The sequence below is a fragment of the Lathamus discolor genome, chromosome 4 (genome assembly GCF_037157495.1).
Source record: "Lathamus discolor isolate bLatDis1 chromosome 4, bLatDis1.hap1, whole genome shotgun sequence".
Taxonomy (NCBI): domain Eukaryota; kingdom Metazoa; phylum Chordata; class Aves; order Psittaciformes; family Psittacidae; genus Lathamus; species Lathamus discolor.
Window position 1 is genome coordinate 39369826 of NC_088887.1, and position 23056 is coordinate 39392881.

Consider the following 23056-nt stretch of genomic DNA (forward strand, 5'->3'; position numbering starts at 1 on the left):
GTTTGTGCCACAGGTGGGGGCTCGTCCTCAGGACCTGCTATCCTGATGGAGGTGTGCCTTACCATCAGGGATGGAAACCACTATGGCATCAAGATATGTCTATCTCAACAGGGTTTCATCCCAGTGCCTGTGGTAGTCTTCCACTCTTTCAGGTAGCCTGGAGGCAGACTACTTAGTGCGGCTGTTGCGTGAGGGTGGCTGTTAACTTCACTGACGTAGGGCTTATCTGTTTTCCTGGAGGGCTCCAACCATCCCAGCTCTTAACAAACTCTGATGAGACCAGCTATGCACAGCATAATGATGCTGTAAACAGACCTGTGTTGCTTTCTTTTGGTGAGGTGAAAGCTGTCAAGGTCCCTGCCAGCCCATCATTTCTTCATGACTCCAAATTCCCATACCAGTTTGATTTTTAGGATGTGTAAGTAAGATCCATCAGCAAAGCAGCTTTGGAAATAGAGTGCCTCTAGGCACTGGTCACACTTTTCTCTAGGGGGTCACAGGGTCTTCAAAGTCCTGACAGAAAAGGAGGGGTTGCTAGCAGGATGCAGGTGGGCAATCCTTAGCTCAGGCTGCTAAACTACTGTGGAGAAAAGGGCCAAACATACGTGAGCAGTAGAACTGCTGTGAGATGCTAGTCCAGAAAATAGAGGGTGAGTGGAGATGTTCTGTGAGGTTATAAAATAGCTGGAATTTCTTTAATTGCCTGGATAGGCTGAGAAAGTTGGGGCTGTTCAGCCTGGAGAAGAGAAGGCTGCGTGGAGACCTCATAGCAGCCTTCCAGTATCTGAAGGGGGCTTATAAGGATGCTGAGTATGGACTATTCATTAGGGACTGTAGTGGTAGGACAAGGGGCAAGGGGTTCAAACTCAAACAGGTTCAGGTTAGATATATGAAACAAGTTCTTTACTGTGAGGATGGTGAGGCACTGGAACAGGTTACCCATGGAAGTGGTGAATGCTCCATCCCTGGCAATGTATAAGGCCAGGCAGAACAGTCTTGGGTGACATGGTTTAGTGTGAGGTGTCCCTATCCATGGCAGGGGGGCTTAGAACTAGATGATCTTAAGGTCCTTTCCAACCCCAACCATTCTGATTTTTATGGTTAGGTAGATTAAGCTATTGTAGTCCATTTGGTGACAAAGCTGTGACTAATTGAGATGAGCTGGTGTCTGACAGGATGGGAAGCATCCAGGTTTAGTTTAGGCAAGTATTGCTGGTGGACAATGCTTTGTGAGAACAGCGAAGAAACCAGTAATGCTTACAGATGTCCAGACCATGGGCAATGTGTGGACAGCCTTTGCAGAGCTTCTTGTGGTTTGCTAGGCATAGAGAACAAAATCTTCTATATCAAGAGCTGTCAACATTTTCAATGCACAGCTGCTGTAAATAATGAAGGCTCTGCTTGCCTGATATGCTTAAACTCTGGCTTAGACCGTGTATATGATCAGAATAGCAAATATATTATGCAGTGTGTAGCTATAGTAGCTGTGCTTTAGGTAGACATAATGCAGTGTGTTTATGCTCCTTAAGTCTATTGGTAAATATGCATATTTTAGTGTTCGTGACACTCTTCATCCTTCCTTTGGTAACAGTCTGTGATACCGTGATTGTTCCTGCTCCCAGAGATGCTGCCATTAGGGGGTTTTAGTATTATTTATTGAAGAGGTCCTTAAGCACAAATCAAACTTTTTGTTCCTCATGGCTTGAACAAAGGAAGCATTTTTGTCCAACCTCCTCCCTGTTTGTCTCCTGCTGGCATAACTAGCTGCATTCCAAATACTCCGGGACTTCTTTTGTTCATCTGTCTTTTTGGGGTTTTAATTTTGTTTTGCTGGATTTCAGTTTACTAAAAGATCCTTACCAGGTGGAGCCCTATAAAAGGGAGGGCAGATGATCTTGGACCTTTTCCTGCCAGCTTAAGAAAAATCACAGAAGCTAACTTCTTCCTCTTTCTTTGCACCTAGCTATTTATACTTAAATCCGGCAATGACGGACACCCCTCCTTCCCCACCCTCCTCCCCCCCCCCCCCCCCCCCAAAAAAAAACCCCAACAACACATTGAAATGTGGGGTCATATGAAAATCAGTGTTTCCTGAGAGCACTGTTCAGATTTTCCCTTTGAGCCAACCTCTCAGCTTGACCTCAATGGCCCATCTACTTGATGAATCACCGTGGTACCTTGTGGGTTGTTCAGTAATCAAGGGAACATGGCCTGTGTGGCAAATAAGGAGCAGAACAGGCCCTGACTGACATTTCTTTTGGAGATGTACCTATGTCAGCTCCTAAGTGTATCTTCCTTAGCCTGTTGAGTTTTGGTGTTTTTTTTTTGCCCCAGAAATCAACACTTTATTTTAATAACAGAGTCATTTTGTCCATATGTTTCACTTTTTTCTTATCCTTTAAATGAGTTTTCTGTTGAAAACCAGCTACGTATATGTATCTTGCAACTCTGAAATTGCATTTTAAGCAAAAGTTGATTAAATCCTTATTTCCCATTGAATCCCTCAAAATGTCACATCACAAGAGAAATCTGGAGCAAACTAGAATTTCCAGAATTAGGATTCTGGATTCTGGAAATTCCTCATTTTCATTGAATATAAGGACACAATATTCATGAAGGATATTATCTTCCACAGCTTCAAGTGACTTGTATTTAAAAACAATTACCCAAAGCCTTCGGTCATTTTACGTGCGTATGGTGCAAACAGTATTTGAACACACTGCTCATCTTTACACTAAACACAGGTGTAGGAAAAACGTTTGCAACAGAGGGAGGTATCTGGGAGCAGCCTACAGCTGCACTGAGGTTCCTGGACTGCACGTGTGTGTTGGCAAAGGCGGTTTATAGCCTCTCGTTAAGTCTGCCAGCTTTTCCCTTGACTGCTGCTGTGTTACAGGACTTCTGCCTGGGTTGAGTCAGAGCCACTTGAACAACTTCCACTTCTATTACTGGTCTGGAGAAGGGAAAAATAAACCAAAATCCATGGCAGAAAGTGTTTTGCTTTGAATTTTCTGTATCTAAGATATCTATATGTGTACATAAAAGGAAGTAGATTTGAATTGTTCTTTACAGAGATTCCAGGACTAAACAATAACTTACGTGTCCAGGCAGTTTCCATCCCACCATTGATTTTTGGCAGCCACACTCATGCAGATTACTGTGACTACTTCTGGATATGCAATGTTATTGAAGTGAACGGCACACTTTATTCTAGGGGTAGTGGTTCTTTTGTCACACAGTATTTGCTAGCACATGAAAGGAGTTTTGGTTTATTAGCTGACTTCCATGTAAAATAATGGCTTTCCCAACACGGGTAATTAATCTGTTCCAAAATACCTTCATGGTTTGGTGCCACAGATGGCAAGAGAGAAGGGAAGAGATTGTCTTTTGGAAAAAGAGCCTGGGCCCACATTTTCCTAATCAGATTCTTGATTTCTGTGTAATTGGATGTAATTGGACAGTTTTATTTCACAAAGCATAAGCTAGTGCTGGCATGCAAACTTCAGTCGCCTCTGACCTCTCTTGACCTTGCTGATTCTGAAGCTTTCTGTTCTGAATTTCAGTGGTGCTTTGATTATGACAGCTTTGAAAGAATTGTTCCTTGTTGGAATCTTGTATGAGGCAGCTCTCTTGAAGCAAGTTAAAACTTATGCTTTAAAACAAGGTGTGTGCATCTTGATCAATACTGAGGCACAGTGAATTAATCTGTATATAGCCCTGAGGTGATCTACTTGATATGGGATTACTTTCTGTGCCTAAAAGACCTTACACCTGCAAGCATCAGAAGCACAACAGTGGTGTGGAGCTTGTGGATGTGTATGGAAGATCAAATCTCTGCTGTTCATGTGTGTATTTCTATTAATACTGTGAATAAATTTCCAGTAATGCACTGGCACAGGGAAGCTGTGGCTGCCCCATCCGTGGCAGTGTTCAAGGCCAGGTTGGATGAGGCGTAAAGCAACCTGGTCTTGTGGAAGGTGTCCCTGTCCATGATGGGGAGGTTGGAACTAAATTAAGGTCCCTTTCAACCGAACCCTGATTCTGTGCAATACAGACAAGGAAATTTTTAACCATTTCTGGAAGTTAATCATTTGGCCTACTCCGCTGCACATAGCATTGTTAACTTTGTCTGAATGGCTGAGCTGCATGTGGATTCAGGAACATGCAGTGACTGTCATGATACCCTCTGCTTCTCAGTTCAGCACAACTTTTGCTGAATAAAGGATTGTCAGGTTTCTGTGCTTTAACATGCTTTCCTGTGCATTGCAAAGACAGTTGGAACTACTGATTGAGTCAGGCAAGGGACTGCCAAGTGGTGTGGCCAGTGTAACTATCCTTTCAGGAAAAACGAGGGCAGATGGTATCTTGTAAGTTGCTATGCACGTTGAAGACTGCTTAATATAAGCAGTTGCCGTTATATTTTCTATGTCTAGACATGTTTGTTAATAACAGTTGCATTTCTATTTCACATAATTTGTAGGAAGGTTCAAAATAAATTGGTAACTGGCTATTTATTGGAGAAAAAAATTGTTGCTTTTTGTTGCTTTTTGTTGCTTTTTGTTGCTTTTTGTTGCTTTTTGTTGCTTTTTGTTGCTTTTTGTTGCTTTTTGTTGCTTTTTGTTGCTTTTTGTTGCTTTTTGTTGCTTTTTGTTGCTTTTTGTTGCTTTTTGTTGCTTTTTGTTGCTTTTTGTTGCTTTTTGTTGCTTTTTGTTGCTTTTTGTTGCTTTTTGTTGCTTTTTGTTGCTTTTTGTTGCTTTTTGTTGCTTTTTGTTTGCCAGCTTTACAGACCAGATGCATAAACAGCTGAGTGTGCAGGCAGTTTTTAAACAAACACTGAAATCTCACTGAAACCAATGGCATTTAAGCATTAACTTTGCAGAACTGTTGCATAATGTTCAACCAGTAAAGGATGAGATGAAAAACCTGGTTTTCCATTTTTACTACCATCATGAGTGCAAGTATTTTTACACACAAAAGAAAACCTTCTAATGAGGTCGTGACCATTTCTGGTGCCTTTTCAGCCTTCTCACATGCTTATTCCTGACTTCTGAGGTGTTGTATATAACTTAGCCCTGCCATTCTTCGAGAAGCTCTACAATCTGCTGCAAGCCAAGTTTTGGAATGCATGTATTTGATATGGCTTCAGGTACTGTGGAATGTAAAACTCTGATGCAAAACATTGGAGGAACTAAATCCAGATGTTACAGACTTATCAGTGGAAACTGGTTATCCTCTTCTTACACATGCTTAAACTGATCAGCTGTTTGAATACTGAAGGAATTCCCAAGTGCTCCCCTCTGTTTTGAGGGGTAGAGCACATGTGGAATGAGCCTTTCCTTTCCTCCCAGTATCAAAAGTAGCCTGCGCAGTCCAGAGAAAATGCCATCTAAGCTCATTTAACTCCTATTGTTTCCCTGTGCACAACATACTGTGTTATTACAACTTGGGTTTTTATATTTCTTTTTTTTTTGCCCCCACTTTGTTTTCCTTCCTTTTGGTTAATCTATGGTATTTGCCATGCAGCTGAAATCAGAAGTTGTAACTGTATTCTTAAGGTTGGGGTTTTTGTTGTTTTCCATTTCCCAGGAATGTTCAGAAAGTCAGAAATGCAGTGATCTTTTCTGAAACACACATTCAAGTAAATTAATAGAATCACAGAGACGTTTAGGTTAGAAAAGACCTTAGAGATCATCAAGTCAAACCATTAATCTTGCACTGCCAAGTCAATCACTAAACCATTTCCCTAAGTGCCACATCTAGTCTTTTAAATACCTCCAGGGATGGTGGCTGTACTGCTTCCCTGGGCAGCCTGTTCCAGTGCTTGACAACCTTTTCAATTAAGAAATTTTTCTTGACATCCAATCTAAACCTAATCTGTCACAACTTGAGGCCATTTCCTCTTGTGCTATCACTTGTTACTTGGGAGTAGCCAGCAGCACCCACCTCACTTCATTGTTTTTTCAGGTAGTTATAGAGAGTGATAAGGTCTCCCCTGAGCCTCTTTTTCTGATATATAAGTGCTAAAGTCACTGCCCACAAAACTGTGGACAATTAAGAGTGATAACACTGAGCTAGCAATATAACTCTCAAACGAATTAGCTAAGAGTGTCCCAGTTTCTGACAAAATAATTGATGCTTAGAGAGGTGTTCATTTGCATATCAAGGTCTTCACAAAGCCATTGGGGATTACAGCTTGCACTTTCTTTTATAATCAGAGTCCAAGTGCACCACAGTTCAATGTTCTTATGTTGAGAAGCTTCTCAGATCTTAGTGTTTAGGCATCAAAAATTCAATCACAACAATAAATACAAAAAGCCCAGAGAAATGGCTCTTAAGTAATAGGCAGCCTGTGCTATATGTGAAGCCCTCAGTTTCAGGGGAGAAGCTGTTTTGAAAGTTCACTTCATCAGGTCCCGGCTTGAATCCTTCTGAAAATTGGTGGAAGGATTCCCAGTCATGGAAGAAAGCTTTGAATTGGGCCCAAGGTGGATTGTGGGGTTTTGCAGCTTTGGTACATGTGAACACAACTCTCTCGGTTGTTTTTTTTCACATGCAGGAGCCTCAAGGGTTCACATAGCTGTAGTATTGGTGCAAGAGTTTGGTATGATGTGGAGCCCATGCATGTGCTGCTTCCCTGCAGCTCCCAGAGGAGCTGCTGAGGGCTGCAGGACGGTCACAGGTCCTGGGCACTGGTGCCCAATGAGCAGCTAAGGCAGCAAGAAGGGTCGTGGGAGATGCAAAGTGTCTCCAAGTGGTCTAAACCCTCACAAGCAGTTCTGCAACCGATACTATGGAAGGCACTGCTCTTCTATAGACAAACCTTATGCACTAAAGTTACTTGGGTGGAGCAGTCCATGGGCTGGGTTTCTCTCCAGGGTTTTCCTGAGGCTGGTAGAATAACATGTAAAGTTTCACTGGTTTCTGAGGAGTTTATTTTGGTTTTTGTAAGTGGAATCTGTTGATGGATGCTGACAGTAATTTGGAGGATGCAAACATTGTTTGGGTAGCTCTTTTACCTTTATGCTAAATTATCCAGCCATTAACAGCTCTAAGGTTTAATTTCTGCAGAAAATGTATGTTTTGCCCATCAAATTACAATTACTAGCTTATTGAGGAGTGTGAGTTATTTAATTTAGCCTAACTTTAAGCAGCAGCTTGTGTAGGCCATGGTCTCAGACCTCAACAAATGGTGATGAAATATCCCCATATTTGTAACTTGGGATGCTGTAAGTGAGAAGCTCCTGTAGCACAGTGCTGAGCCTCATCACTACCTGCCTATTGCATGCAAGGCTTTTGGAAAGATTTATCAGAATATAAATACTCACATCTTCCATGAGTCTTTCTTCTTGGAGAAGACATCTAGAAGTTAGAATGGACTTCACACTCTGAAGCTGCTGATTGTAAATAAATGTTGTTTAAATAAATGTTGTTTTAAATAAATGTTAAATAAGGATATTTTCAAGGTTTTCTTGCCAACTGCTGTGTTTTACTGATGAATTACTTCAATGGTGGTGCTCCAAATTATTTCTGTTTCTTACAAAGTAGTTTCTACCTTTATTTGAAGCATTTAACTGTTGCGCAGGATTTTAAAAGTACAGAACTATACTATCTCTTTGTTTTGAACAACCCAGAAAACTGCTTGATGCCAAACTGTGGTTTTCTTATTTGAGTGTTACTTGTGTTTGCAGGTAATGTACCTCAGTGTTTTGTTCTTAGTAGGAAGATCATACAGGTTATAAAAGAGGGTTCTTGACTTAAACACATTTTACTTCTGCTGTTTGGCCTGATGGCTGTTGACAGGCACTGACACTATGGAACCACTTTATAGTGAAATCTTTGATGTGCTCCTTCACCTGCAACCTCTGTCTCTCTGCTCAATAGATCAGCTTTATGGTAGGTGGTGTTTCCTAACAGGGGAGCTGTGACTTGACATGCGTGACATGGCACTGCACAATATTGCTCCAGGAGCAGTGAGAGAGATTTACTATTTCACTTGATTATCAAATCAATTTGCCCCTTCCAAATTCACTATAAACTGGTTCTGCTATGAATCTGAGCTTCAGAGAAGCCCATGCTGATGGCATTGCATAGATTATTGCATCCTAATCTTGCATGCCTTTTTGCAAAGCTTTCTTTTATTCTTTATTTATATTTCCTTTCTTGCTGCACTTTTTTTTTTCTCTATTTTGTATTTTAGGATCGGGATATTCACCCCTTGAAGACGATGAAGATGTGTATGCACGCAGTAGATATAAAGGTGAATGCTTTGCTTATGTGCTAAAGAGGATTAGCTGATTGCGGAGAGAAAGCTTCATTCTTTTTCTTTTCATGGATTATAAAATCCTGATCCAACTCCATGATTTTTTATTTTATTATTTTATTTTATTTTATTTTTTGTTAACAATGGAAATTAGATCAAGTACTGATCACCACTCTCATGTATCTGAGTAAGTAACTTTTGCACTGCCTTTCCTCTTAGGAGATCAGGTTGTTAAATCATGAAAATATGGGAAGTGTTTCTCTTTCTTCTTCATACATCCTAACAAAACCATAAATGATAAGCTAACTTAAAACCTGGCCTTACTGATGATAATGTATAGAAGTACAAGAGAACTTGATTTTCATGACTTCTTATTTTTGCCGATAAAATTGTTTGCATTTCAGGTTAGCCTGCTACCTGAAATGCCAAGTGAAATGTGTTTAATGAATGAAAGTGTACATTCCAAAACCAAATCATGTAGCTGGATGAATGAGTGAGTGGACTGGTGTGTTTATAAAGCAAATTCAGGTTTTATTCCCTAATCTGTAAGATTTTGCAGTTCATCAAGATTGAAAAGTCGGTTTGTTTTGTTGTTTGGTTGGGGTGGGGTTTTTTGCCACTACCAGTAAATCTTCCATCTACTATGTCTGTTTTCTTAAAACATCTGCTTTTGTCTTAATCTTCTCTTTTATTTTCATTATTATGTACTTTTCTCTGCCACAGTCCCTCAGAAGCCTGGACAGTAAAGAAATTTAGCATTTAGTTTGTCACTTTAAATGGTAACTGTGTTTCTTTTTAGTAAACTAATCTGTGAACATGCTAAAATTGCAATGTAATCATTTTGAGTAATTGAAAATACTGGGCATTGGTGTCTTGTATGTTGTTAACTCTCTAAAAAGAATTGATGGGCCTTACAAGAGGTAAGTCATAAAGTAATTCAGACATTTATGAACAACAAAGAGGAAAGCACAGCTGTTGTTGGCTATGCTGCTGTTTTCATAAGTGTCTTATTTTCCTACCAGTAAAATACTTCAATGTAAAATTTTGCTTTCAAACACATGCAGAAATATTTGTCTAAACCTTTATTTAGGTGAGCTTATTTCTTGTTGCTTTTTAGCATGTAACCCTCTGCAGACACATATAAAAAGAATTCCAGAGATCATGAAGGTAAATCAATGACAATTCATGCCAGGGCAGGCAAGTAGTTAAAATGCAGATTCTGTATAAATTCCCTTTATATGGTGATAGAAACTGGATTATACTCATGTCAGCCATAATGTCACCAGGGTTAAGTGAAACATAATGACTCATTCAAGCAGATATTAAAAACTGCCCTGAGTTTGGAAGCACTACTGCCAAATGTTGAAGATCAGACAATGTGAATCTATGAGTATAAAGCGTTGGAGCAGAAAAGGCTCTCTCTTCATTAGCATATTTATTTAAGTTGGTATTGGGGGGAAGGAGGCAGAAAGAGACAAAGCAAGGAAAAAGTGGCTATGTTCAGAGCTTCTACTTATATGAGCATTCCAGCATTTGCATATGGCCCATTGCTTAGCAAATAAAACTTCCCAGTAACAAATAACTACATGTTTTTTAACTGATGCTTATGTATGTAAGCAGCATTGTTTTTTCTTTGCACACATAGTCACTAAACAGTGCAAGTGAGAACACAAATTCATCCTTTTTGGCATCCGCAAACATTGCAGTTTATGGGGGTGGAGGAATCGACCTCCTACCAACCCCTTTTGTCTTCATGTGGATGTTTTTCAACTTGCTCTGCTTTACAGAGAAACACTGCTGAGACGTTCTGTGCCCACAGCACTTTTCAAGTTTTTTCCTTCCTCCCTGGTGAACCCTCAGCTCTGTTGGCTGGTGTACAAGCAAGCAACAGGATAGCCAGGCACTTGCCATGCTACATTAAGGAACTGCTCAGCGGAGGCTGGTGTTTAAACAGAGCAGATGGGCTGGGGGAGATGACGCTCTAGAAAATGCTTTCTTTCCACCTACTTGGCATGGCTGTATCAGACCACATTTGATGAGGAAGTGCTTCACTTGCAACAACCTTCCAGTACCTAAAAGGGGCCTACAAGAAATCTGGAGAAGCTCTTTTTGTAAGAGCAAGTAGTGATAGGACAAGGGGGAATGGTAAACTGAAAAAGGACAGATCTACATTAGATATTAGGAAGAAATTCTTTATTGTGAATATGGTGAGGCACTGGAACAGACTTCCTAGAGAAGCTGTGGCTGCCGCATCTCTGGAAGCATTGAAGACCAGGCTGGATGGGGCTCTGAGAAACCTGGTCCAGTGAATGGGGTCCCTGGCTGTTGGGAGGTTGAAAATATGTGATCTTTAAGGCCCTTTCCAACCCAAACAATTCTGTGATTCTACGAAACACAGCAGTTTCTGCGTTCATCGCTGTTCTCATGTCACTGCTGTGATAATCCTCATTCCTAATACAGTTTTCTCAAATACTGTAATGGCCAAAGGGTAGCCTTGCCTATAGAGACAACATTGTCACTTCAACCATTTCTGCTTGCTGTCGGTTTTCCAGTGGTTTCAAACACAGGATTGAGTCAGGCTATTGTATAGCTGAGGAACAGTGCAAACTTTCAATAAAAACCAACTGCATAGGTCCTGGTACCTAAACCCTCAAATTTCAGTGAAGAGAACAGAGCCAAATATAGATGGTGAAGCCCCAGAAGCGGTGTCTGGGAAACCTGTAGCTTTACTGATTCCCAATGCCTTCCAGGAATACAGGTGATCTTGTCTTGAGGCAGGGAATGGTTCGAGTGACCTCTCAGAGCCCCACCCTGTTCTAATATTCCATAAATACTCTATCTCCTTAGCCTTTGAAAACCAGTATGTGCCTTCACTTCAGGCTAAACAAGCTTTGATCTAAAACTTTGTTGTATCATTTGATGTGCTTTCAGGCACGTAAGCTTTTCGAGTTACTTGGGTTTGGCTTTGGTTTTTGGTTTTTTTCAGTGATATCACTTGCTCTAAGCCCAGATACTTGTCCCTTTATAAACCCTGCCTCACCCACTCTCATTTAATCACATTCAGTTCTAGAGGAAGCATAATAATGTTTTAGGTCAAACAGATGTTCTTCCTAAGCTCTTTAAGTTATCTGTATCCAAAAGAATGTCCGGTTTTGCTTTTTCTTTCTCACAGTATCATTTGGTCCAGTAAAAGATGTTTTACCCCTCTCTAGGAGCCTTGCTTTGTTTCTCACTATAGACCACCATAGCTGCAACAATACTACAGGAAGGGCCGTGTGACTGTCCTGCACCTGGGGGCAACTAGAATTGTAAAGGGTTTTCATGTATTGGTGAAATACAGCAAGCATGTTGTAGTACAAGAAGACTGCTTCTGAAAGGGATTAGTCTAGAGGAATGTCTAGTCTGAAGCTTGACAATTAGTATCTGATTTTAGCCTTCAGATGTTGTGTTAATTCAAGACCAGCACAGAGAAATGAAGGTGCAAAATGCAGTTTTCATTGGGAAAGCGTAAATATGTCCTAGAGAATATTATTCACTGAGTATGAATAGCCCAAGTATGAGAAATAAAATAGGCTGTATTGATTTTTGTGTATTTATGTGTGGAGCTGATCCACATTATGTAGAAAAATGTATATAACTGCAGGAATTAAGAGCTAGAAGTGATCATCTGCCAACAATCCAGAAGTTCAGTTTAAATCTCTCCTGTGACTTTGTAAGATGCAACATATTTGTTTGTTGGGTTGTTCCTTTTTTTTTTTCCAATTTTCTTGCAGACCTGGAAACTTTTGTTGTGTACCTGCCGCATATCACACGTAGTCACACAGGATTCCAGGACCTGTCATCTCGTTCTTTCTATGCTGCAATCCCTCCCCCTCTCCCTGTCAGTATGTCCTTTTCAAATCTTGGAGTTGACAACAGGCAGGCTTCGTTGCTCCTTGTGTAGGAAACTCCTACTTAGAAGCTGCAGAAAAAGCAGAGCTTTTGGGATGTACCCCATGGTCAAAGCTCAAGAAATAGTTTTGAAGCTTTGGCTGGGAAGTTTCTGTTTGATACTGCACCTGTCAGTATCACAGTATGGTGTTAAATCCTCACAAGATGGTACCCATGTCCTGAGTGTTTTAAACTGTAGCCCTGACAACCAGTTAAAGTTTCAGTTTTATGTACGTGTTTCCCTTTTTCCCCATGAGTTTAGTAGGAACGTTAGCCGTGTAATCCCAACCAAATTCCAGCTTTCCTCTGACTTGGCAGATTCATCCATGTAACTGTCCTGCATCCAGGGGCAACTAGAAGGTTCTTGTACTGCAGGCTCAATTTCCGTGATATTAGGGAAAGCTAGTCCTCCACCCATCTTCTGAGGTAAAAAGTTCAACATATGAAGTCCAGATCGCTGAGGACATTAGAGCTGAATTTAAGGTTCTGGAGCTTGGTAAAGCTCATATTCATGAGCTTTTCTGCGTATATGTATATAGTGTGCTTTTAAATGAACATGAACACTTTATGAAGGATTTTGCAGTAGGAAGAGCAAGGGTTTGTGCTGTCAAATATATGCATCGTGCCAGCATGCATGTTGCCCTGGGAGGCTACAAATTGCTATCAAAGAGAGAGGAATAAGGTCAGATCTTTCTTGAAGGCTCCTCAGTCTGTTGGACACTTGCTTACAGACTTAATCATGGCAATGGTACTGTGCCCATTTGGTGATAGAAGGCTATTTTCTTGGCATTATAAAGAGTACCTGAATGTTTCAGTGTGGAACCTCAGAACTTCTGAGAACAGTGAGGGAGCTGCTGTTCATGCACAGTTCCAAGTTACAGTTCAGGCTTAATCCTGGGTGCTAACTTGGAAGGTAACTTTTCAAAACTGAAGCTGTACTTAAACCCTGAATAGTTGTTCTGACACACAGAGAGCTGTATAGACATGTCATTTGGTAATACGCAAGTCACATCTTTTCTAACTGTGGGAGAGCTTGAAATAACTACATTCAGCAAAAGCAATATCCTTTAGTGCACACACTATTATGGAAGACTTTTTTTTTTTATTAAATGAGCAGTAAGAGAGCTAGATGTTGTAAAAATGAGAACTACAGCTAGACCAAAGGTGTTCCTAATGCAAACTTTGGTTACCAAGTAGAAATTAGATGTATCCATTTAAAAGCAGAGAAAAAGTTCTAGTTGTCATGAAACTGTCCACATGGTGGCACACTTACACCATAGAATCGTCGAACCTCAGCCTAGTTAGGGTTGGAAAGGACCTTAAGATCATAAAGTTTCAACCCCTTTGCCATAGGCAGGAATACCTCACACTAAACCATTTCACCCAAGGCTCTGTCCAGCCCGGCCTTGAACACTGCCAGGGATGGAGCATTCACAGCTTCCGTGGGCAACCCATTCCAGTGCCTCACCACCCTAACAGGAAAGAACTTCTTCCTTATATCCAATCTAAACTTCCCCTGTTTAAGTTTTAACCCATTACCCCTTGTCCTATCACTACAGTCCTAGTGAAGATTCCCTCTCTTGTATCCTTGTAGGCCCCCTTCAGATACTGGAAGGCTGCTAGGAGGTCTCCACGCAGCCTTCTCCAGGCTGAACAGTCCCAACTTCCTCAGCCTGTCTTCATACGGGAGGTGTTCCAGCCCCCTTATCCTTATGGCCCTCCTTTGGACTTGCTCCAACAGCTCCATGTACTTCTTATGTTGAGGACACCAGAACTGTACACAATACTCCAAGTGAGGTCTCACAAGGGCAGAGTAGAGGGGCAGGATCACCTCCTTCGACCTGCTGGTCACGCTCCTTTTGATGCAGCCCAGGATGCGGTTGGCTTTCTGGGCTGCGAGCGCACACTGAAGCCGGCTCATGTTCATTTTCTCATTGACCAGCACCCCCAAGTTCTTCTCCACAGGGCTGCTCTGAATCTCTTCTCCATGGACAAAACAAGATGGATCACAGCACCCCACCAAGATAAATGGTTACAGTCTTTAATGTTTCTAATATTTAGAGCTGCCAGACATTGAAGGGCTAACCTTCTGATGCATAAGGCTTAGCGCACCTTGCTGCTGTGTTACTTCTCCACACTGAGGATTGGTGACTTTTTAAAGAAGACTTTTTCTTTCCCCCCCCCCCATTTCTTTCTTCTTGAGTAAAGAAAGTCATTTTGTGTTCATGTCTGACCTTTTACGTGTTGCAAAGTACTATGTGTGGTTTTTCTTCTCTGTGCCAGAAACACCATGGTGCTCCCCCATTAAAGTGAAACATGGTTATGCAAACTGCAGGACACCTCAAGGGGAATATTATAAGAATGTATTGGGGACAAGATGTGATATTCGCTGTCAAAAAGGCTATGAACTGCATGGCCCTCAGCAACTAATTTGTCAATCAAGCAAACGCTGGTCTGGGAAAGTGCTGTGCAAACGTAAGTAGCTATGAAATCTGCGTGTGATGCTTGCAGTGCAGGCAAAGGAAAATAAATTCTATTTGCCTTTGAAACGGTGATCTTCAGATTGTTCCTGGTATTTTAAACATTGACAGTATACTTGGTTATGTATATTGGGTTGGTGTTGAGGATCTTACTGTGGTACATTGCACGGTATCGTGAGTGGTACAAATACTCTTGGCAGGTAGGGAATGTTTTATGAGTGGGGGATTTTGATTTGTGTGTTTTATGACAGAGCCATAAAGCTGCTTTAAAATATTGCCCATTTTGGATTTTGTAAATTGACATGTTTTGTATTGGCTGTCTAAATGGGCTCTCAAAGTAAAACATTTTCAGAGAAGAATAGGTACTTGTCATCTTTTTCTTGTATAAATATTGTATTAGGCTCTTAATGTGTAGGTAAAGTTAGATTTGAAATGCAGCTAATAAGAACAGTCTGAAAAACCTCATGCTAGCCATGTCTTTATTTTGATGTAATATCTCACATTCACATTACTCTAAAAGGGGGATAACAGGTTTCTAGAAGTCCTTGTTTTCTATTTCAGAAAAGCGCTGCCCCACACTTTCCATGCCCACCAATGGGGGCTTCAAGTGCTTAGATGGTGCCTACTTTGACTCGAGGTGTGAGTACTACTGTTCACCAGGATACCAGCTGAAAGGCGACCGTATAGTAACATGCATGGACAACAAAGTTTGGAGTGGCCGGCCAGCATCCTGTGTTGGTGAGTAGAATGATGGGATTTCATACCAGAAAGTCAGCATCTTCAGGGTCCTGCTGCTGCCGAAGTCCTCCAAATAAATTCCAAAATGCTTTTTTCATCCAGCTCCTGGGGAGAAAAATAAACTTGCTCTTGAGGAAGCAGAGGAGATTTTTCTAAGGGATACAGCATGCTGTCTGCTACTTAATACTTTCAGTCCCAAGTGACAGACTGACTTCCTTATACACAAGCTATCAGCTCTAAGCATTATCACTTTAACAAAGATGAGGCTGGTGTAAATGGTCAGTGCTTTACAATGCTTGTTAACAGCTTTCACAGACTTTCACTGATCTCCTGGGTGACTCCTGGGTTGTACACCCGTAATTGCTGTGCTGCTCTTCTAGTATGTTCTCTGTGATGGAGCCTGTCATTCTTTCTGTTGCTTAGCTAAACCCTTTGTCTGACGTGTTGCTTTTCTTTCTTGGGATAGTGGTCCCCAAATATATCCAGGGAATACGAATGGATTGTAGCTACCAGCATGATTACAGTGAGCTGAACTAAATTTCAGCCTAGTTCACATTAGTTACATCAGCAGTTTTCATTGCATAGTAAGCTGTCTCCTGGGAACCTTGGCTGGAATAATTGTTTTTATATACATAAATGAAAAGCAAGATAAACAAATACTGAGATTTAACTGTCCTTACTACTAATGAGATTTCAACAGATAGATAGTGAAGTCTCAGCTTCTGCTCTTGTTTCTAGGAAGTCTCTGATAAAAGCTTCAGCAGCCACCCACAAAGGAAAGTATTTTTTGGCTATCTGAATTGGCTTCCAGTAATTTAAGCTTGTGGGTGGTTGAGTATTTGTGCTCAGTGTTTTCGATGTATGATAACTTGGTTTTCCTCAGAATGCCGGTGGCTCAGTCTACGTTAGCAAATGGCTTTGGACTCTCTCCACTGTGGCCTGATGTTCATAGAATTTTTTCAGGTTCCTATTACTTGGTGCTGTACAAATGTAGAAATGAGCTTGCTGCTTAGGTCTAGACTGTTTGTGTGGGCTCTTGTTTCTTATTTACAAAAACAAACCTTGTCCTTCTCAGTGGTGTGGGCAGAGGAAGAAAAACAAACCCTTTTAAATTTGGGAATGATAAAATGTTGTCCTCTGTGTTTCCTGGCACTTCCAGAATCTCATCTGTTTGCAGCAACAGGGTGCTTATTACAGAGGATGCTGTCTTGCAGAGTAGAGTAAGCAAGCATGTCTTGAGCAAAAAAAAAAACCAAACCAAAAAAGAGGTAAAGTTAGTGCTACAACATCTTTTTGATTCCAGAAACATTGGACAGCTGTTGCACAGGGTATGATTGCAAGTCCCAAGTAACCCAGTAAGAGTAATACTATTATTTAAGTTCTGGTAATACCACATAGGATGGAGAAGACACCTTATAGCCTTGGATGCACACAGTACCTTTATGCAAATAGTGAGTTATGCAGGTAGCAAACTGTTTAATAAGGTTATCTTCTGACCTCTTGATAGGAGGATAGAGATTTTCTTGTGACCAGATAGGACCCTAAGATGTGACCCTAACAGTTTAATGCAGTTTCCAACTGAATACATGTCCCTTACTATATGTAATTTGTAGTTATATAAAACTCACCAGTGAACTGCAACCTACAAAAGCTTACTAGTGGCCAGAGGACAACTGGCTGAACAGCTCACTCCTAGCTGACAAGTAAAATTAAGGTGAAATACAAAGACAGAATTTATTTCTTACTTTAGGATATAAGCAATTAGTTGCACAGTGGGGGTATTAGGTGTAATCACAGGCACGGGCTCGTAAAGTTCATGACATAGGTAGGGAAGTAGCCTGAGGACAGCACAGCTATTGGCATCAAATATGGAAAAATTACTGCAGACCTGAATTTATAACCCTCTTATAAACAAGGTGCTTTCCTTTACCGTTTTGTACTACAGTTGCCCTGCTTAGTATTTTTCACAAAACTGTGGGGTTCGCAGTGCAGTGGTGAAGATCCGTATATGAAAGGCATAAGGCAAACATTGTTGCTGAGTGAGGTATTCATTAATAGGGGGTAAACAGATTTATTCTTTTTAATTAAAGAAAATTAGGTATGTTTTAGCAGTCACTTTATAGAAGCTCTTACAGTGTTCGGTCCTAACAAAGCAGACCATATGTTCCTTGTCTCCCTCCTATAAGAGGAAGGATATTCTTCATGTTGCTGAAATAACTCTGTTTAAAAAAGATCAATGTACAGCTGCTTTTTACCAGTTAGCTGAAAATGCCAATACTCATTTAAGTATTTCCATTATAACCTTAATGCACTGTAACATAGAAATGGATATTTTTGTCTAGAAGATTGAAAAATGTCACGCTCTTTTCTTCTATGAAGGTTTCATAGTCCTGCTGATTGTATGATAGAGGTTGTGGTAAATGGTTGTCACCATGCTAAGTCATCCTTTTGTCACATCCTAAGACTGCATTGATAGGTAGTTAACTAACAGCTTCCAACTATGGATGTCTGAAACAAGCTTTGCACTCTGAGTCATTAATTATACAGGCCCTGATAATGGATGTTTTGAAATACAGAGCAATGCCTTGTGGAGGGTGGTGGGGAGAGCAGGAGAATGTTTTTCATTCTGCCTTTTATGATTTCCAGTCTCTTCATCTCTTTATGCTTTTGACATAAACTAGTATTTTGAATTAACTCCCAGCCATTGTTTAATGTCATCAGCAATAAGTAATAACAGCGTGTTTATTTAGCAGCAAACCATTTACCTATCCCATAGGACTTCTGAAGAAGCAAGCAGGGGGCATTCAGTACATCTCTGTTTCTTTCTTCTTGTCTTCCCAAATTCACAAACCATGAGAAAGGCAGTTAACAAGCTCTTTAAATTTTATGGAAATGGTAAATATGGCCAGTCCCAGAAGTATGATTTAAAAAAAAAATAGAAATCTAAAACCCATTTAAAAACTTAACATTTTTCTCCACAAGGTTCAAAAGGCTGCTTTAAGATTTAGTATTCCGGTGCTGGCCTCCTGATGCCATGTCTGCGCTGACGCTTTCCTATGAGGAGCCAGAGTACCATTTGCTGTTGCTGAGTAGCCAAGAAAAGTGACAGCTTACAAGAATGTGGCTGAACAGCACTACATTTTTTATGAAAACTCGATTTCCCTGCCCATGAATTAAACCTTGCAGGCGAGATTTCACCTGTGTAATACGTAGCCCTGCCAAACAGCTTAACTAAATCCGCCTGGCTTTTCATTGGTCTTTCAGCAGTGACACTGTAGTAGGACTAGCTGTATGGGGTCAGATACCTTGCAGCGTGTCGTGGCTCCAACTTTGGCCAGAAATAGTTATTAAGTGGGAAAAGTCTTACAGTCTGTCGCTTACAGGATATGTTCATCCTGATAAAGCCTCCCCAGCAGTCAGCAGTCTTGTGGGTTCTTCTGTTAGGGTTTGTTTTGCTGAGGTTTCTAACCTGCCGGTGGGTACTTTCCTCACATCACATGTTTTATTGAAGGGTTTTTTGGGGGGGGTTGTTTAAATTTTGTCACTTGTGTATTTGCTTGGATGTTCTGTGGTTGCCTTCTCCGCATTTATATGGGTTGTTTTTTGTTTAGACCTGTCTTTCTTCTGCCAAGCTGTGGCCACAGGGCTTAATGTGCTATAGATCAGCTGCAACTTTGTACAAGGCACAAGCGAAAAGACTGGAGTGCTGTTTGGTTTAACACATCCCAGTGGCCACTGCAGATGAAGAGCCTTTTTGGTAGACAGCTGCTTCCTCTTGGTCTGTTTCAAAGCAGAGCTATTCTGGTGGGGTTCATTTAGTGCCTGTTGAATGTGAAGAGGCAGTTGAAATGACCAGAGAGAATATCCTTTCCAGGAATTTTTAAGTCCAGCTCAAAAGGCTGCCTGGCCACTTGGTGCTTGTTGAGTAGGTTCGCACAGTAACTGTATTGTTTGTCTCTATGATGTGCAAGTCCAAGCTGGTTTATACCAACCTGCTTTTGCTGCACTGAATAGTGTAATGAGCTTTCTGATTGTTTAAAACACTGGGTCCTTAAATGCTGTTCTGTCTTTTATTCCAGCATTAAGTTTACTTAATGTATACTGTCCATAGCACAGTAGTGAGCTGTTGCCACAGTAAACTAACCAGAGCCAGAAGCAGCCTTTGAGAGACTGAGTTACTTCTTATCCTAATTCAGCTACACTGAGGAGGTATTGAGACCAATGTGGTCTTATAGAGTAGGGCAGAGCACTCACTGACTCTAGTGTGAGGAGGTTTTCACACGTAATGGGAAGGTACCCTAAATATAAGGGAGTGAATAAGACACATGAGGAAAGGAAAAGGAGACAGAGTGCTACCTACAGCCAAAGTGGATGTTTTAAAATCCTGTCCATTTGCATTACCATGGCAGATGAAGGAGTGAATAAACTGAGTGATACAGAATACATAAAGAAGAATTAAGTGCCTTATGTATCTTTAGTGAAGGATGTTGTAAAGTACAGGAAGCTTTAAATGCTGCTTAGAGGATTCTGCTGTTTGTTTTTTCTATTCTCCACTCCCTGCAGTAGGAACCCACTCTTGCTAGCTTCACCTTCCAGGACGACCTATGAAGAAATCAGTGGTTATCCTCACAATACTACAGGAAGAGATATGTATTTTTTCATTGCTTATATACCAAAAGAAATCCCACAAAAATGAGCATGTGTATAAGGGTTTTCTATTGCTTTCTATTTGCAGGTAAAGAGCAGTCTTGTCTCTTTGGTCATTTTTAAAGCTGGTATGTGACTCCATGGGAGTTATACCTAAAAGGTCTCCCTCACAAAGGAACAAAGAGAGGAAAACCAGAACATCCAGGCTCCTTGAGTACAATGCTGGGCATCCCTCCTTAGTTCAAAGCTGGTGACTGTGTAAAGAAATTCACAATAACTGCTTAGTTTTCTACATTGAAAGGCATTGCTTATCGTCATTTCTTACTCTTATGAAGTGAGAAGTATGGGGTCCATTTGCCTTGGCTGGGGGACAGCTCCAGTGTTGAGGAGGCCAGATGAAGGTGGTCCGGGGTTACGCTGACAGCAGGTCAAGAGCTGTGAAGAAAGTGCATAGCTGTGACAGATTCACAAGTACCCATGTCTGTGCCATGTATTTCAACAGATACTGAACCTCCAAGAATCCAGTGCCCAAGTGTGAAGGAAAAAACTGCAGAGCCCAACAAGTTGACAGCCAGAGTGTTCTGGGACACCCCCGAGGGACGGGACACTGCTGATGGGATTCTGACAGAGTAGGTGCAACTCTGTAGATGTACTTCTCCCTTTTTATCGCTGGGGTCCTGGTTAACAGTTCAGCTGGTGAGGGTGGCCAGGTGTCCTTCCCATTGATATACCCAAGATGCTTTCTTATAGCTGTCACATGTCAGTGGCCTGTAAAGAACTGCATGTTTAACTGAAAAAGTTGACGGCTTGGAGGTGAATCGTTCAGGCACTGGCTTCTATGTGAAGGGTAGAAGATTATTGTGGTTGCTTTAGAGCTGATGAAATAAGCAACAGTAGCATTTTGACTGCACCTGTGAAATTTTCCAGAGCTGCTTTGTGGGTCTTATAAACAAAAAGTTTCATACAGCAAGTTACCTTTTTATACATAAAGATGTAAAGAGATAGCAGCAGAAGCCATTTTGACTGTCTTATAAAACAAACTAAGGTGAATTGTGTCACAAAACAGTACCTGCGATAATCTTGAGGCTTCTTCCTGAGGTAGCACTGGTTACTGCTGTCCAGGAAACTGCAGTTACCTTTAAAGTGATGCTTCTTGTTTGAAACTCCAGTAGCTTCAAACACTGGATTTAAACTTAACACTTTCTTCAGAATTTCCTTGACAATGTTTATGGTTTCACAATCCCCTTTTCCAGAAGAGCAAGGTGTACTTGTGAAGGTTCACTCTCTAATTTTCCTGTCATTATCATGCAGGATTTGTGTCAGTTTATTTAGATTATTGCAATGGTAAGCGTATAGAAAGTCTACTTTATTCAATAAGCAAATTACATCTTTTAACAGTACAGTAATGGACCAGTTAAGCTTAAAAGCTCAAAGTTTTAAGCTTAAAGATGCTTACAGTTTTATGTGAGTGTAATAAAGCTGTTGAAAGACACAGTGACATTGCCTTTTCATTGCTATAATTAAATAATATCAGAAAGAAGAATTCATTGCACAGTTAAAAACAAGACTGCTGTTAAGGTCTGATGTTATAATTCTATGGCAATTAAAAGTATTTAAAAAAAAAACCCTGATAAAATAAAAACTTTGAAAAGTGTCAGAATGAAGAAATTCTAAAGTCTTTGATGTAATGTCTGACAGGAGAAAAAAAAAAAGGTGGTTATTCCACATAGGTTTTTGTCATATGCGTAACTGTTCCCAGCCCAACAGAGGCCAGCTATTGAATCCGTGGAAGCTTTTCCATAAACCACATCCCTATTTTTTATGAAAATTTGCTGAGCTGTGATGTTTACAGAGTATGCAGTGCTTCCCTTAAATCACTGGGTCCTGCAGTCCTGTGAGTACCTAACCTTTTCCATTACATGGAACACTGCTCAACCTCATGCTTCAATACTGAGGATACATTTAATGTGCTTGAATTCTCCTGCTGTGTTTGCAGGATAGGAACAAGTTCCAGGTGAAAATGCCGCTGTGGATCCCCATGCCCTTCTGCTGTGACAGTAAATCTCACTTTCTATTCCATTTGTGTACATATGAGGAGTCACAAGGAGCAGCCAGATAGGGCATATCCCTATTATAAGAGGCTGGAAATTTACTTACATTCTGCCAGCTCTGAGTTACACTGCAGCCCTGACAGTGGATTGTTCATGATACGAAACGTGGGAGGACCAACCTTTTCCGTATTTAAGGAAAAGGAAGCTCGAGTTCCCTAGGGCATGGTGAGATGCTTGGCTACCTTAAGAATTGTTTTGCAGGAGGTGAACCCACTCTGCAGGGTGGGACTCTGGCATGCGCCTTCAGGGTGGGCTGCTGGTAGCAAAATTAAAGGTTTGTCCTTTGCTTACTGTTAGTCTTCAGTCATGCAGCACAGCCAGCCAATCTTTACACCATTGTCAGTAAGAAAATATCAACTATTTTATAAACATCTGTCCTGTTTTATCTCCTGTTTTAGTGTTATATTGAAAGGCTTGCCACCAGGGTCCCATTTTCCAGAAGGCGACCACAAAATCCAATATACTGTGTTTGACAGAGCTGAAAATAAAGGCACTTGCAAATTTCTTGTTAAAGTCAGAGGTAAGAATGATGTTTTACCCTATAAACACAATCACTGACTTGCATCTGGCTTAGTAGGCAATTTAAGAAATGTCCTTATTTCTCTATTTGTCTGCAAATGTATGTGTATATAAACTATGTTGATGCTAAAAGGGCGAATGCCATCTTGCTCAAGACCCTGGGGGCCAGGCCTGCAGCAGGGTGGACAGCCTGCACTCCACACATCGGAGAAGAGCTTCATTGATCTGTCCTGCCTCCAGCTCTGCACCCCTTCCCTCCTGCTGGCTCCTCCCTGATACTTAGCTTGTGAGCTGCTGAAACAAGTATGCAAAGGAGCTTTTTCAGCTGTGACTCACATTCATCAAGCAGGGCTGCCCTTCCACAAGTCCAG

At 41.0% G+C, this 23056-nt stretch overlaps 1 protein-coding gene across 2 annotated transcripts in view; it reads left to right on the forward strand.

The window, feature by feature from the left end:
• The window catches only part of SRPX (sushi repeat containing protein X-linked), a 42702-nt gene that overhangs the window by 14050 nt on the left and 5596 nt on the right, over positions 1-23056 (forward strand). The window contains exons 2-6 of one of the 2 annotated variants that reach the window (XM_065677193.1): positions 8198-8257; positions 14474-14665; positions 15232-15408; positions 20558-20684; positions 22565-22686. In XM_065677193.1, coding sequence (XP_065533265.1) covers positions 8198-8257; positions 14474-14665; positions 15232-15408; positions 20558-20684; positions 22565-22686 — 678 coding nt within the window. The remainder of the gene's footprint in view (positions 1-8197; positions 8258-14473; positions 14666-15231; positions 15409-20557; positions 20685-22564; positions 22687-23056) is intronic. The other variant, XM_065677194.1, reaches the window with a different exon arrangement.